Genomic DNA, 15945 nt, shown 5'->3' on the forward strand with positions numbered 1-15945 from the left:
AAAAAAAAAAAAATCCCTCGTGCAAACAAAGGAGGCTTAGGCAAACGGATTCTCTTCTTCCAATGTGGCAGCTAGGCTCTCTCCCATTGGCTGGCCGCTACCTGGGCATGCAAATGAGCATCCTGGAGGATATAACGGGCCGGTGCGGGCGCCCAGCGCGCCAAGTGGCGCGATGTCGTTCTATTCTCGTCCGCGCAGCGGCTCCCTGTCCGCGGCCTCGGGGCGCTTCTATCCGGCTTCTTCCGCGGGCTCCGTGCGCGGCAGCTCCAGCGGTTCCGACTCCTGGTTCTCGTTGTCCCGGCTGCACGCGGCGCTCCCGGCGGCGCGGGCCAGCGCGGATGTGGCTCCCGCCTGGCTGGGCCCAGGCCGGCAGCAGGAGGCGCTGCAGGGCTTGAACGAGCGCCTGGCCGGCTACCTGCAGCGGGTGCGCGGGCTGGAGGTGGCTAACCGAGCTCTGGAGGAGGAGATCGCCGCCATCCGAGCGCGCAAGGCCGGCGCCATCGGCCAGAAAGACTGGGAAGCCTGCGAAAGGCCCCTGGCCGAGCTGCGCAAGCAGGTGAGGGGCGCGGCTGAAAGGGACGGGGTGAAACACCTGGCAGGTGGGAAAGGGATGCGAGCGGAGGGGACGCAAAACGCTGGTGGGCTTGGCTAGAGAGGATAGTAGAGCGCCTTTCAGGTGATTCTCCATCTCCAGGTACGGATGGTCATCTGCAGATCATTCCAGCACTTCATAGGACCCCAACACAGCTACACACACCAAGGCCACGGTTCCTTTCACGCATGTTTTCTTCCCCACTATGTTCAATGGAACTCGCTGGAAAGCGTGATTGCTAGCGCTTTGCTGCCCAGTGTTTGTACTGCAGGTAAATCCAGGCGATTCTGGCAAGTGCAAAAGATAAAGGCACGGGTGGAAAGGTCAGAAACTGGGCAAGTAGAGTCAGTGGGCAAGGGGACACATTGACCTGATACAGGTTGAAGGCAAGAGAGAATGGTGGAAAGCAGAGCTGGAGGAGAACTGGTGCAAAGGAGCCAGACTCAGCCCTAAACCCATTTGTGATATGGATATCCAGTGTTTTAAAAGTGCCACAGAGCACTTCATGTACATGGTATTACCACAATCCATATAAACACCAATGAAAAGCATATGACATGGGTGGTGCTGTGGGTTAAACCACAGAGCCTAAGACTTGCCGATCAGAAGGTCGGCAGTTCAAATCCTCGTGATGGGGTCCCTGCTCCTGCCAACCTAGCAGTTTGAAAGCACGTCAAAGTGCAAGTAGATAAATAGGTACCACTCTGGCGGGAAGGTAAACGGCGTTTCCATGTGCTGCTCTGGTTCGCCAGAAGCGGCTTAGTCATGCTGGCCACATGACCCAGAAGCTGCGCAATGGCTCCCTCAGTCAATAAAGTGAGATGAGCGCTGCAACCCCAGAGTCTGTCATGACTGGACCTAATGGTCAGGGGTCCCTTTACCTTTTAAATTGGAGGAGATGCACTTTGGATTCTAGAATAAAGTGTTGTGTATGCGCATGTGCAGTCTAAATGTTTTCCCAGCTTTTCCAGAAAACAACCAAGCACCCTCTCCACACCCATATAACTTTTTGATCCTGTTTTCTTTTGGCAATTTGGTAACAGTCTGGTTAAAAATACAAGCTTATTCCTCCACTCCCTTTCTATAAGAGTTGTATGGAAATAAAACCCCTTCTTGATAGACTTTCTTTTTTTTCCTTGTATGGGATGCTTGCATGTCCAAACAAAGGAGGATCCAGACACTCCCAAAATGTGGGGATGTAATAACCTCCTTGGAAAAAAATCACCTAGTCCTCCCCTTTCTAACACCTGCCTCCCCCCACCCCCCAAAAAGAAAGCACAGCTGTAATGTACTGGTTTCATAGTGAGGCATACAACTCCAATTGTTTCCCTGTTGTAAGCTCATATTTAAAAAGCTGGAAATCCAAGCCCTTGGTTTGGTAGGTGTAGCTTTCTTTTCAGGCTAATATCCTTGGATTACCTGTTTGACCACCTAGTGGAATCTACATTTCTGCCCAACTGGTTTTCAGCATGTTCTTGTAACACCAGGGTTGAAAGGTGCTGAGATGTGCAGCGTCTAACCAGGTAGATTCATTCATAGGAAATTTCCCAGAGCTGAGCATTGGCTAGCAGCTCATCAGCTTTTTATAGGTGGTTTGCAAGAGCTAGTCCATCCATAATGCACTAGAGTGGCTCAAAAGGAGGGGTAGTTTGTGTGTTGAGTTATTATGTTCTTATCCCACTGTTCAGACATTGATTCCCAAAGTGGTTCACATCAGTTTAAAAGAGAAAGGAGGAAGGGCTCTCCTGGAACACAATGTTTGACAGGGAACATGATCCAGCTAGGATACACCCAGCCTGTAGAGAAAAAACAACACATCTTATTGATGTAGTGGTTTATGACAGAACAGGAACGCTGAATTGAAGATTCAGTCATTCAGATTTTCATTACCAACAAGTTACACATCAACACAATGGAGTCTCATAAATGGCCTACTCTGGATAGCACAGAGCAAACATTGCAGCCATCGGTTCCTAGATTTTATTTTGTATAACCAAATGCAATGGTTCAAAGAACATGTCTGCCATGCACATGAAAACAAATATGTTCATTTGCTTTGCAAATACATTTGATTATCCAGACTGCAACCCTCTAGGTGCAGCTGATTTTCAACAGGAGCCGAGAATATGGGATTGATGCAAACCTATTTGAACATGGTGGGATTTTTGCATAGGATTGTGTTGTACATGCATTACTGATATACAACTGCTCCTTCCCATGTCAGGTGGAAGACCTCAATTTGGACAATGTTAAGCTGCTTCTGCAAATCGATAATGCCAGGTTGGCAGCTGATGACTTCAAGCATAAGTAAGTTGTTTGTTTACAAACCTTTACAAAAACTGTACCATAAAAGCAGGCATGGGGAAGGAGTGTATAATTCTATTCCAGACACCTAAATGTGAGGAGAAATCACAATGAAGTCTCTTGCGGTGTTTGCGTGTTGAATTCCATATGCCAAAGAAGATTCAAAAATAAAAACTGGGATCCCTTGAAAATGTTGCTTTCTCACAGGTTCAAAGTGCAACATTCTCACTTTCTAATCAATTAATTTAACACTCTTCAGTGTTAACTGGCTATCACACTTTTAGCGTATGTTACTTTTTGTGGAGTAATTTTGCTAGTGCAGTTCTTGAGGTTCTACACTGAAATTAGTATTTGACACACAACAAATTGTTAATGTTTCTTGTCCTTATGATTGCATTGCCTGTAAGAGATACCTGGGTCATGAGGATAGAATCTCTGTTGTATACGTGGCTAATTGTCTATTCCTTGGGACCTCTATTCATGACCTCCAACCCTGACATCCTTCCTGCACCATATTTACTCATCTCTTTCTTCAGCTATGCTGCACCTCACGATAAATTCTGTAAATTCGATTATATGTGGCTTTGAGCCACCATGTCCCAGGTTCACTCCCTGGCATCTCCAGGGAGGGGCTAAGAATGTCTCCTGCTTAAAACAGCAGGAAGTTGCTGACAGCCAGTGTCGCTAAAAGGACCAGTGGTCTGACTCAATAGGAGGGGAGTGGTCTTTGTTGGATTCTTGTTCCTTGTCAGTTTTATATTGATTGATTGGTGTTTTTATTCTTTGTAGTTTGCTTTTATCACATGAACTGCTTTTAGATTTCATAGCTGAATGATGGGATAGAAATTTAACATTTGCTTTAAAACATACACATATAAGCCATATGACTATGTGAACTTATGAGCCTTCTTTATCTATCTATCATCTATCTATCTATCTATCTATCTATCTATCTATCTATCTATCTATCATCTATCTATCTATCTATCTATCTATCATCTATCTATCTATCTATCTATCTATCATCATCATCATCATCATCTATCATCTAGGAAAGTGGCAGTCAGGAAAGGTTTGAAAAGCTGCTAAATTTTTGAGACAACCAGAGCCAGAAGAGACAATAGAGTACCAGGGAGACAACAGAGTACCAGCTATATCCCAATGGCCATGAAAATAGATTAAAATATTTAAATACTAATATCAATATTTAAATAAAGTTAACCCTCACCCCCAAATGTGGAGGTGGTCTGGGAAAATACCTGAGCATGATTTACACCCGGGTCTAAAAGGTTAAGTGAAAGTTTGTTCCATTACTTGCACTTGGTTTCAGCCTTGCAACTTGTTTGTTCATTTGTTTCTTGTTTCCTCCTTCCCTTCTTCCAGACTGGATGCAGAGCAGGCTATGTGTGACAGTGTGCAAAAGGACACACATGGGTTGCGCAAAATGATTGATGACACCAACTATTCCCGCTTGAAGTTGGAAGGGGAACTAGAGTCCCTCAGAGAGGAGCTGGCTCACTTGCGCAAAAGCCACCATGAGGTAACAGTTTGGCGAGGGCTGCGTCTGAACCCACCTGTGTGTCCATCCCCAGGTATTCAACACACAGCTCTGAAAGGATTGGAATATTTCCCATGTAGTCAGTATGTGTGTCCATAGTAAATACATGCTTGCCCTTATTCTAATAATAATAATAATAATAATTTATAGCCAATAATGACATTCACCCACCCACCAGAGGAATAAATAAAGCTTACACGGAATGAAAGATGCTGCTTCAGGCTACAACTATGCAGGCAACAAGCCCTACGGTTCATACACACCTTAATTATGAGGGTAAAATAAAGGCCCTACCTAAACATGGAGAGTGAGTACACCTGATCTGGTCATAAGAAGATTTTGTTGCCCATGTGAAATCCAGTTCCTTCTTATGGGAGAGTGATGATTAAACTTTTCTGGAAACTAGAGATCAGTATGCTGATCTTTACAGTAAAACTGTCTGCTACCCCTATTAGGTCATGTCTAAGGTAGGAGCTGGTACCAGAGTTGTGCATAGTTTGTTGAGGGGTATATTTTATATTAAAGCTATGACAGCTGCACTGATGTGCCATGATCTGCAGTAATAAACCATGTAAAAAGTCCAGACTAGCATCCATTGTTACAACAGATACAGCTAAGAAATATCTCATGCTGCAGACAGTTATTATTATTAAAAGTATTATTATTATTATTATTATTATTATTATTAGTATTAGTATTGGTAGTAGTATTGGTAGTAGTAGTAGTAGTAGACCACCCTTTATGCATCAATCTCAGGGCTTTTCACAATTTAAAATTCCAATATAAAAAGCATGTAATACAAAATAAAAATAAGAATAATAAGTAAGATCTCTAGATCCCATGGAATCATGTTCTGAGAAAAATGTGTGGGGACATCTGGCAGTGAAGTACTTATGATTTAGACTCTTAAAATAGAAGGGAGATGAGACAGTAGTAAACAATAGGAAAGTGTACATATACTTCAGGCTTCTCTGTGGAGACAAATGCTTCCCCCCCAAAGGCCATATTGACCTCTGCCCCCTAACAGGCTTTCTCCCTTTCTGCATGGTCTGCAGGAAGTAGAGGCTCTCAATGCTCTGATCGCCAAATCTGACATAACGGTGCAGGTGGATAATCCACAGAAACATGACCTGAGTGAGACCATCGCTGAGATCCGCAACCAGTATGAGAAAATGGCTGAGCAGAGCCGTTCCGAGGCTGAGGACTTGTACAAAACCAAGGTGAGGAGGGCGCTAGGGAAGGGGAAGAGCAGGGACGGGACAGAAAATGGGTTGAGTTCACCTTTAAAGGCAAATCTACCTAATTCACTTCCCCCCAAAACAATACGCAAACTTGAAACCCAGCCACTGTTCAGAATTCACACTTCTCTGAATTTTGCAGTGCCATTCTCCAGCCAAGCAGGAATGCATATACAGTGGAACCTCGGTTTTCGAGCGACTAGGAAGCCGAACAATTCGGAACCCGAACGCCGAAAACCTGGAAGCGAATGCTTGTTTTCGAACGTGCCTCGGAAGTTGAATGGCTTCCGAGACGCATTTCTACATTTTCCCAATGGAATTTGCGGATCGCCCATTGAACCTCGGTTGTCAAACGTTTCAGAAGTTGAACGGTCTTCTGGAATGGATTATGTTTGACAACCAAGGTTCCACTGTACTAAGGTAAAGTATGCATTCAATGGCAGGTAGCAGTGGAAAGAACGTACCGAAAATCATTGTATTTGGGGAGGCTGCTTTGCAAAAATGAGTATATTAGGTGAACTTGCCTACAAACGTGTGTATTAGGAGTAACTCACTAAAATGCTGATGCATTTTTTCGCGGGGACCTTTAAAAAACAATAATCACAGAATGACATGGAAATGTGGAGAACTGATGATTGGAAAATTGAAAAACTGTGGGAAACCAACAAGATTGCTTCATCCCTAGGAGGGAGCATTGTTCTCTCCCCCACAGTAACTTCCCTTTGCCATTACTGTTCACCCTTGCAGTTTGACTCCATGTCTCAAGAAGCAGATGTGCATGCCCAGGCGCTGGAAGAAGCCAAAAGCGAGTTGACAGAGCTTCGTCGGCAGCTCCAGGGAATAGAGATTGAACGCCAGACTCTGCAGAAAACGGTAAGAAGAGGGGTGCCCTCTTTCCTTCCCAATTCCCAGTATAGGTCATAAGAGGCTCTCCTGAGCAGTGAATAACTTTTTCCTGCAAATTATAAGCATGCAACAGGCAGTGAAGAAGTACCACTACTTGTTTTATAGCAGGAGTGTCGTCTCCTGTCGTGCTCTTTGTCAATCATCTGTGTATCAAAATTATTTAGTTATTATTACAGTTCTATCCCAACTTCCTTGCAAAGAGCTCAAGCTGGCATCCATGGCTCTCCCCCCCCCCCATTTTATTCTCACAACAACCCTGTGGGGTAGGTTAGGTTGAGAGTTGGGAACTGGCCCAAGGCCACCCAGGGTCTTAATTCAGCACTTGTAACCAATACACCCCCAGTGACTCTAGATAGTTTTTCCTCAGAGATGAAATCCATCAAATAAGAGGTCTGTTACATCAGAATGCACAGCTAAGGGTTGAACTTAGAATCAAAGGAACTGACCCCCAAAGCAAAATACCTTTATTATGACCAATCAACTTGGAGTGAAGAGTGAAGTGAGAAAGATTGCTTTGACCAATGCCTTATCAAGCACCTAGAGCTGGCTTGAGATCTATTGCTGCTAAAGAGAGAGGTTGTGATGACCCCGCTCACCCCCATTCTATGTATAGAAGCTGACCTGACTTCAACACTAGCAATGGCTCATGGTCCTTCACATCAGAGGGCAGCTGGCTAGCTAAGGGGTGCTGGACCAGTGATGCACTGCACACAGTTCTGTCCTCCATTTCCATTTTCTAGGAGAGCCACTGCACCCTATGCAAGTTGAGTCAGCCCAGGCTTCTCACACCTGTGGTTGCTGGGCTTCCGGCGTGACAGATGCTACTGTAAGAAAGGACACACACTTTTGCTCCTTGCTCCAGCTGTGGGTGAATGAAGGATGCAGCTTTTCTTACATCCGCTTCACAAGAAGCACCAGTTCTACCTCCCCAAGCTGCATAAATATTACAGACTGGGCCTATTAAACGTCATTTGTTTTGGCACGGATGTCTATTTTAATATGATTTAAACTTTAAAGGTGTGGCAATGGCTGAAAGCTGCACAAGCACTGGGTGGAATCCCAAGAGAGACTTAAATTCACCCCAGAGATTTTTGTTCGCCCCATGGAACATATCGACTCCCCTACCTGAATAAGTTGATTTCTTCCTCTATGAATAAAGCAACCTATGCTTAAAGCTCTGCTCAGCTTCAGAAGCTGTTTTTTGTGAGTCAACACACATGAGGGTACTACTGTTGAAAGAACAAATCTAAAACTCATTAAAGTAAGAGAGCTGCTCTTACAGAATTTGTGGAGTCCTGGCCAATATTCACTCATTTTTGTTGTTGCTATATGCCTAATTCTGTATAAAAGTTAGGGTATCAAATTTTGTTCACTGCCTAAGCCCAAACCATTTTGTGATGCAGATAGACACGCTGGAGAATACCTTGAAGAACACAGGAGAGCACTATCAAAATGAAATGACCAATCTCAACCATATCATTGCCAAGCTGCAAGATGAGCTGGCAGCCTGCCGCGCTGACTTGGAGAGGCAGGCCCGAGACTATGAGGCCCTGCTAGACCTCAAGACCAAGCTAGAGAATGAGATTGAACACTACCGTAGCTTGATCGAGGGGGCAACAGACAGGTAACGAAGGGTTATGCCCCTGACTTCCTTCCTTGTCGTCATATGCCTGTTGAATGTCCCTGGAGTTCTTCCACCAGGCTCGCTTTCCCTTCCCCAACCTACATTTGACAGGAAGCTGCAGCCATTCCTGGCTCCCTGGTTGGTTTTTCCTGTATGATCCATGCTACCAAGTTTGATTCACAATATGACATTGGTAGGGGGGCATGTTTTCAGAAATCTACTTCTGCTAGTTTTCCAGCCACTCCATCCAGTCAAAATTCTGTGTGATGTATCTATCCATAGGACATAATTTTTCTAGCACTGCATGCATCTGAAAATACTTGCTTCCTAATAAAAATATACCAGGAGCTACCTTCATATTGGGCATAGCATCAAGTTACAAGATTATAAAAGGAGGATAAGATTATTAATCATTTGTGCTTTGCTGTTCTTCCCTAGATCAGGGTAGTAAAAGATTAAGTAAATCTACATCCTAATTAAGTCTGAACCCTCGCAACCTTCAGTTCTATAGCTAGAGCTGCAACCAGTACATGACTTAGCTGTCTCTGAGCTGCCTTGTGAGACAGAGGAACCAACTCAGTTTCTGCTTTTTCATGAATGAGGAAGACCATTAGCTAAGACAGGTGGTTTTAAGGTACAGAATGGGAAGGCACTTGCATCTTTCAGAACAGCATAAAGGGGAAAACCCACTGGTGCTGTTTCTCTTATCATTGTAGCCGTGTGATGTGACAAGGTGTCTACTAGTGAAATTTTGTCTCTAAAACCATTACTAAAGCTGCAGAAGCCCTCATGGCATCTGATGCTGGCAGCCTCATTTTTGTCAAGCTACGAGTGATAGAAAGGTTGCTAACAATCATTTCAGTCCCTCGAGTAACCGCACTGACTTTGGAGGAAACAAGGCAGCAGATGGGAAATGTGACTGTAGAAGCTAATGCAATGATTTCAGTGGCACAGGTGTGTAAGCAAATCTGTAGCAGGAAGCCCTCACGGTAAGCAAATTGTCCTAGGATGAAGCAAACAAACAGCTGCCATATTTTGTATTTTCAGAGGGGAGTTGCAGAGCTCAGGCAAAGCAGGTAAGTTCTCTATGCTGTAGCAGTAGACATTACTTAGAACAGTGCTGCCTGCTTCTGCATGTGTGTCTGCCTGAAACCTGCTTGTTGTTCTCCCAGGCTTTGTTGTTTGCTTTTCTACCAACAGGACTCTTTTGGCTGTGGCTTGGTGTGAAAAACTCTAAACTGAGTAAATTCTTCAACATGCACAGGGGCTCCAAGCACAGTGCTGTATCAAGCCAGTTGGCTGTACCCAAGTATCTTCAGGAAGTCAGTTTTATGCATCGGAGGATGTAATGCACACATACAAAGCTTGAACTCATATTTACCAGTGTGTACCCTAGGAACCAGCCCTGTTTCTCATTGACAAGCAGCAGTTGCAGTCTCAATTGAAAGCTGCACAGGTGTCCTCAAGGTGGAGGTTGCATTTAGCAGCGTCAAAAGGCAGTCTTCAGGCTTTTTCCTTTTTTAAAAAAGCAAGTTTTTGATCTCTGATCTAGTCTCCCGAGTCCATCCTAGGCTTCACACTCTAACCAGTTACTTTTTATTCCTCTTTTGCAGACACCAGGAGACAGACCATTAAGAAGGTGGTGGTCACCACACAAGAAATTGTGGATGGGCGAGTGGTGACTCAGAGATCGGAGGAAGTGATTCAGTAGGCTTGTCCAGTGTGATGTTTGCTAATCCCTGTATCAAGTTCCTTTTACTGCTGAATAAAAGAAACAATGTTTAGCAACTCTGGACATCCTGTCATGACATTTGCTTGCACAGCTTACTGTGATTAGTCAAAATCTATATTAAAAGACAACCTGGAATACAGAGGTTGGACCCTGCATAAACCACATTAGCATTCGAGTGAACAAGTGCTGCTGTCCCTCATCTACTAGGCTAGAGCCCCATATGGCAGCAATGGAGAACAGGCAAGTGCACATTTACTAATTCCTGAAAAGCTGAAAGCAGAAGGTATTTTATACTTCTTTTCAGAGGACTGTTGCTTCCCCACCACATCAGAAGTACCAGCAGTGAGGGTCTATGCCATCAGAACTGTCAAACACTATGGTAGACTTTCTCATATTATTCATTGCTGATTTTAACTACTTAAACCTTGGCAACACAGGCTTGCTACATGACCTACTAGAGTCCTTAAATCACATTTCACACACATCACCTCTCATGAGAATACAGCCCTAGTGGTGTATCAGCAGAGTTCTCCATTAGGAGTATTGACAGACCTGTATTTGCTAAAAGAATGGGGAGTGAAATCAGCAGACTTGAACCTTCCCATGCCCAGAAATTATCCTGATCCTAGGAAGAGGAGAAATTAAAATTCAAAAGAAAACACTGCTACTCTTAATCTGCCAGGGTCATTTCCCCCTTCCTTTCAAACTATAAATTTTTCTTTTCAAGTGTGTCTGTCACACATTAGCCAGAAGCTGCTGAAAAGTCTGGGCATCTTATTTATAGCCTTTCCCGAATTTGTACAAGAATAAATTAATAATGCACATCTAAAAATGAATACTCACAAACCATGATTGGTAAGATAGAAAGATCTCCTTTATTAATGAACCCCAACAATATTTCTTCAGATACAGGAGTTGTGAACTCAAAATACTCAGAAGAAAAACAAGTTAATATTGCATTATTCTCATAAGAAATACTGCAACTCATTACCGGTAAACATATTGCAAAGCAAAACAGCTTGAAAAAGGGGAGGGGGGAAAAGAAAGAAAGAAAGAAACGTTGATCAAAATGGAATTAAGGTTTGTTTTTCTGTTTGAACTATTAAGTCCTTGCAAGCACAGCTCGATTCCGCAGATCAATTCCCAAACTTGTGTAGAAAACATAACCCGATTGGATTTATTTCCTTAAGAGCCCAGAGAGGTGCAATGTTAAAAAGCTACGATTATCAGGTAGCAAGTGCTCCAGCCTTCTGCCACAGTTGTCTGACTTCACCTCGCCTCAGGCGTTAACGGGATGAAAAGGTCTTCCCCCTGGCAGAAAATCAGAGGGCAAAGATCAGGTTGACTCCAGTACATTGTCACTACATCATTACACTCCTTCCTGACTTCATAGCATAGATAACTACTACTTTTCCCATACAAGTGACCCAGGTGTCTCATTGCTCATTGTCCTGCACCACTAATGACAACAATTCTAATGCCAAGCTTCAGAATGAAGAATGCAAGACTGATTTTGTGGATGAATTCACCACAACTGAGTTTTTCCTGCTTGCAGATTCCTGGGTATACCACATTATCCAGAAAAAAATCCAGCGCTTGCTAAACTCTATAAACTCACAGATCAAGGGAAAGGGGGCTACAAAGAATGCACTGAAAGGATCTCCTCCTACTACACAGAATTGGTCTTGGATTCAGAAGCTGCTACCACACATGCTGTTTCATTGTTTGTCTGTTTAACATCCACCACAGCAGCAACTGGGAAACTATCAGGTTCTTGCTTCTGCGCAGACACACAATAATCATACACCCTTAGCACACAACCAACTATACCTCCAAACACACACAAAGACTGTCTTCTCTCTCCTTTCAAGCACCTCACTCAGTGGGCCGCATTAGGGATGAACATTGGGGCCTTTTCACTCCTCAGCTGACTATGCAGAGCAACAGAGCTGCAGGGGTGGGGAGCTAGATTGGGAAACCTGGAGATCTGGATTGGGTCAAGGCCCAGAGGATCCCTATCCCTGCTGCAGAGTATGGAGTGAACTCAGAAAAAGTCAAAGGGCAGTCCTGGAAATCAGGATTACACTCCATGCCCTACCCGCAGCTGTTTAAGTTGAATATTAAAATTTGTTGATTTGTGAAGAAAGCCTCTCAGGACTTTTGTCAGATGCTAACAGGGCTACGGAAGTGAAATAGCCAGGTGAGTGGAAAGAAGAAACAGTCCCAAAGAAAGAAGATTGACAACAAAAATTGCTGGAGTATGAAGAAATGGTGAAACTTACCAGAAGATTAAGAAATCAAGAAGAGAGACAATTTAATAAAGACTATTTGAAAAATTATTGTAAACAGCTTAAATCATTAGCAGGACTGACACAACAACGTGCAGTGAAAATAAACTAAATAGAATATAACGGATGAAGAGTAAAATAGATCTGAACTGGAAATGCAGTGGCAATAGATATAAAATATGTAACCGCGAAGGGGGGGGTGTGATATTAATATTCAGTGCTTTAAATTGGTTGTGTAAATTTATTGCTGTCATAAAATTTATAAAGGACGCAAGTGGCGCTGTGGGTTAAACCACAGAGCCTAGGACTTGCCGATCAGAAGGTCGGCGGTTCGAATCCCTGCCACAGGGTGAGCTCCCATTGCTCGGTCCCTGCTCCTGCCAACCTAGCAGCTCAAAAGCACATCAAAGTGCAAGTAGATAAACAGGTACCGCTCCGGCGGGAAGGTAAACGGCGTTTCCGTGCGCTGCTCTGGTTCACCAGAAGCAGCTTAGTCATGCTGGCCACATGACCCAGAAACTGTACGCCGGCTCCCTCAGCCAATAAAGCGAGATGAGCGCCGCAACCCCCGTCGGTCACGACTGGACCTAATGGTCAGGGGTCCCTTTACCTTTACCTTAATATTTATAAAGTGAGAAATATATATATATTTAAATGAAATAGTCAGGTGCTATATCATGCAGTAAGATAGATGAAGCACAGAAAGTAAAGAAAGGAGATGTTGAACAGCTGCAAGCACCAGTTTGTTCCTAAGGGGTCACAACCTCCCATCAGCACAGAAAGCAGCTATCCCTGCTCCTTTAAAGATAAAAAAAATTCATACAAAATCCAAAGGCTGTGCAACACAAAACTGGAGCTACTAAGAAGGAAATCAGATACCTCTTTAAAGAGATGTTATGTGCTCTGATTCCGGGTATGGCATGAGTCATTCTTTAACATTCTTAATCAAAGCTGTGCATTGTTCTAGCCTTTGGGGTTGACCACAGGAGCCTGTTTGGTTTAATCCAACCCCCCCCCCCCCAGGAGGCCTAAGTTCAAGCTTATTATCTTAATTTTACCAGCTCTGCCCAACCCCCACACTATGGTGCCTCAGCACAGTAAGTAAATCAGACTGAAAACTGCCTTTAAGATTAGCAATTTGCCCCAGGTCAGAGAAGAAACATGCTGCACGGTTAGCAGTGTCCTGCTATATGGCCCATCACAGTCATTCAATCTTCTCACAAACTTGCTTGTCTCCCTTGTCTCACAAGCTGAAAAAAGTGCTGAGCTAACCTGTCAGCTTCTTCACTAGTCCTATCTATAATCTCCCATTTCATCCACAACTACACCGCTGGCCCCCCTGGATGTCATTGCTTGGTAAAAGGAATCACCAATAAAAGACTTGGCAAAGAGGGTCTTAGAAAAGTAGAATATAAGCACCAACAAGGAATGAATTTGTAATCTGATCCCTGAAGTGCCAGGGGCATCGACATCAATTCATACGTTTCCCCCTCCAAATAGATCAGGTATGCTATGCTAGAAGGGCTCTTAAGAGCAATATATATACCCTCCACAACCAGTGTGACCAGCAAGTTTATTCCCATCTTATCTTGCTTGCTTATCTCACCCCACCCTGTCAATAAAATAGCAGTATACAGTGGATTCGGGACGCGGGTGGCGCTGTGGGTAAATGCCTCAGCGCCTAGGGCTTGCCGATCGAAAGGTCGGCGGTTCGAATCCCCGCGGCAGGGTGCGCTCCCGTTGCTCAGTCCCAGCGCCTGCCAACCTAGCAGTTCGAAAGCACCCTCGGGTGCAAGTAGATAAATAGGGACCGCTTACTAGCGGGAAGGTAAACGGCGTTTCCGTGTGCGGCTCTGGCTCGCCAGAGCAGCGATGTCACGCTGGCCACGTGACCCGGAAGTGTCTCCGGACAGCGCTGGCCCCTGGCCTCTTGAGTGAGATGGGCGCACAACCCCAGAGTCTGGCAAGACTGGCCCGTACGGGCAGGGGTACCTTTGCCTTTATACAGTGGATTAGTTTCCATTCTCTTGTCCAGGGAAAAGAAAGCACCCCACTCATTAAATACCAGTGATATTCTGACTTGCCCTACGCAGCTCTTTAGTCCTGTAGAGTACAAAACTCATCTCAGGTTTATACTAGAGAAGTACTAACTACCCTGAACTGAAAGCCCTTCAAAGTGTTGAAAGTTAAAAAAATAAAAATCACTGCCTCCATAGAATCAGCACTGCAAAGCTGAATTGCTGATTTCAGTTCCTCATGTTAACCACACAGTTCTTCATGCCTGGTTACAGCAAACCAAGGAGAGAGAATATTAAGAACAAAAACAAATTACAGATGCAGCTTCTAACCTACACTTCTATTTTTGAGTCCAAGGATGCAGTAGCTAACCTTCCGACAGAACCAATCAGTGGCAGCTGGGATCTATCCCTTGCTAATGTACTTGCCAAAGTGGTTGCATTCCAAGCAAGTGATGATAATGAGTTTGCTTCTAACATTCCTCATCCTTCTCATTCAACATTAGCCACTGATTCCCCTTAGCATCATGGCCACTTTTTTCTCCACTATATAGACCTGAGTTTTGAAACTATTTTTTTTAGTTTGCCTCCATCCCATTCCTGTCTGCTGCATGGTGTGAATTAGGGCAATGCCTTGCCTTTCGCATGGAACTGCTCACAAGGATTTGCAGAAAACTTTATCAGATAATATGGCTGGATTAATTAATCTTTATTGTCAGGCCTCAACTTTTGAGACATTGATTATATCTGATCACATCTCTGCTTAATAGCCAAAATATGATGAGCTTCCTGCACTTCCACACAGCCCCTTTGCATTATGGGTGAAAAAAAGTTCAAGAAGCTGCAGTTAAAGACTTGCTATTACTCAAAGCAGGAAACTATAGGGACTTCTCAACAAGCCAGGATATTACACAAAGTACTATCAAATCAATCTGTGTATTGCCATTATTTAAACAGCAATACAAGGTAGTCTTTTGTTCCTCCTCAGGTGTGAGCTATAGCAACAAGAAAACAAGAAAGACACAAGTAGAAGGAAGAAACTGTTCCTCTGATACTCACGTGATTGTTTTCATTTCCTTCTTTTCTGCATCTGGCCGGGCACGATTCAGCACTTTGAGGAAATCTGATGTTTTTGCTCTCATGCGCGTATGAATGTAAGCCTGCACATAGGTCAAAATACAAAAGGCAGCTAAGCAGATCTATCTTAGTACTTTGAATTTCAAATTTCATCTAAGGACTCTAAAGGATCTACATGCCAGAATGGAGAAGATGAAAGTCAGGAATCATTTTAGGCATATGAAAGAGAAGTTTTGCATAGCTTCTTCAGAAAAAAAGATTCTATAATAACACTCTTCCTGTACCTTGGAGCATTTGATGTGATAGTGCAGGTAGTCCCGGAATGTGTGAATCAAATTGATGGTGTTGTCCCTGGCAGCAGCACTGGTGTGGCGGGGGAACAGCACTGCAAAGGAGAAGGCAACAGAAAATAGTTACTCTCTACCAAGCACTAACAAAGCTATGAGGGAACTCACTAGTCCCGGGCCAGAGATACATTCAAAAGGCCAACAGCATGTACAGTTATGAATGTGCAGCATTTGCACAGATGGGCTATAATGAAGTCCTTATCCATGCTGCACACCAGGATTAAGCTTGTCTTAATGGGATGCCTTTAGGGCATCGTCTTTGGA

General features: G+C 44.0%; 2 protein-coding genes across 4 annotated transcripts in view; one reads left to right on the plus strand and one right to left on the minus strand.

Annotated features, from left to right (window-relative positions):
• The first annotated feature begins 6 nt into the window (after nucleotides 1-6).
• LOC310826074 (keratin, type I cytoskeletal 18-A-like) lies at nucleotides 7-10010 on the plus strand. 2 transcript variants are annotated; one of them, XM_083700595.1, is made up of 8 exons: nucleotides 7-556; nucleotides 2817-2899; nucleotides 4280-4436; nucleotides 5510-5674; nucleotides 6440-6565; nucleotides 8002-8222; nucleotides 9270-9298; nucleotides 9836-10010. In XM_083700595.1, the coding sequence occupies exons 1-8, from the start codon at nucleotides 173-175 to the stop codon at nucleotides 9931-9933; spliced, it is 1263 nt and encodes a 420-aa protein (XP_083556721.1). In that variant the 5' UTR covers nucleotides 7-172; the 3' UTR covers nucleotides 9934-10010. The 2 variants fall into 2 exon arrangements, with proteins under 2 accessions (XP_083556721.1, XP_083556722.1); XM_083700596.1 differs by lacking the exon at nucleotides 9270-9298 and having other exon boundaries at nucleotides 12-556.
• An 800-nt stretch (nucleotides 10011-10810) lies between these two features.
• ARPC2 (actin related protein 2/3 complex subunit 2) overlaps nucleotides 10811-15945 on the minus strand; it is a 28202-nt gene continuing 23067 nt past the window's right edge. For both annotated transcript variants that reach the window (XM_083751487.1, XM_083751488.1), the window contains 3 exons: nucleotides 15619-15719; nucleotides 15317-15417; nucleotides 10811-11265 (listed from right to left, as the gene is read on the minus strand). In XM_083751487.1, the coding sequence (XP_083607613.1) occupies nucleotides 11241-11265; nucleotides 15317-15417; nucleotides 15619-15719 (227 nt within the window). In that variant the 3' untranslated portion in view covers nucleotides 10811-11240. The remainder of the gene's footprint in view (nucleotides 11266-15316; nucleotides 15418-15618; nucleotides 15720-15945) is intronic.

Source organism: Podarcis gaigeae, assembly GCF_964106915.1.
Source record: "Podarcis gaigeae genome assembly, chromosome: 1".
Taxonomy (NCBI): domain Eukaryota; kingdom Metazoa; phylum Chordata; class Lepidosauria; order Squamata; family Lacertidae; genus Podarcis; species Podarcis gaigeae.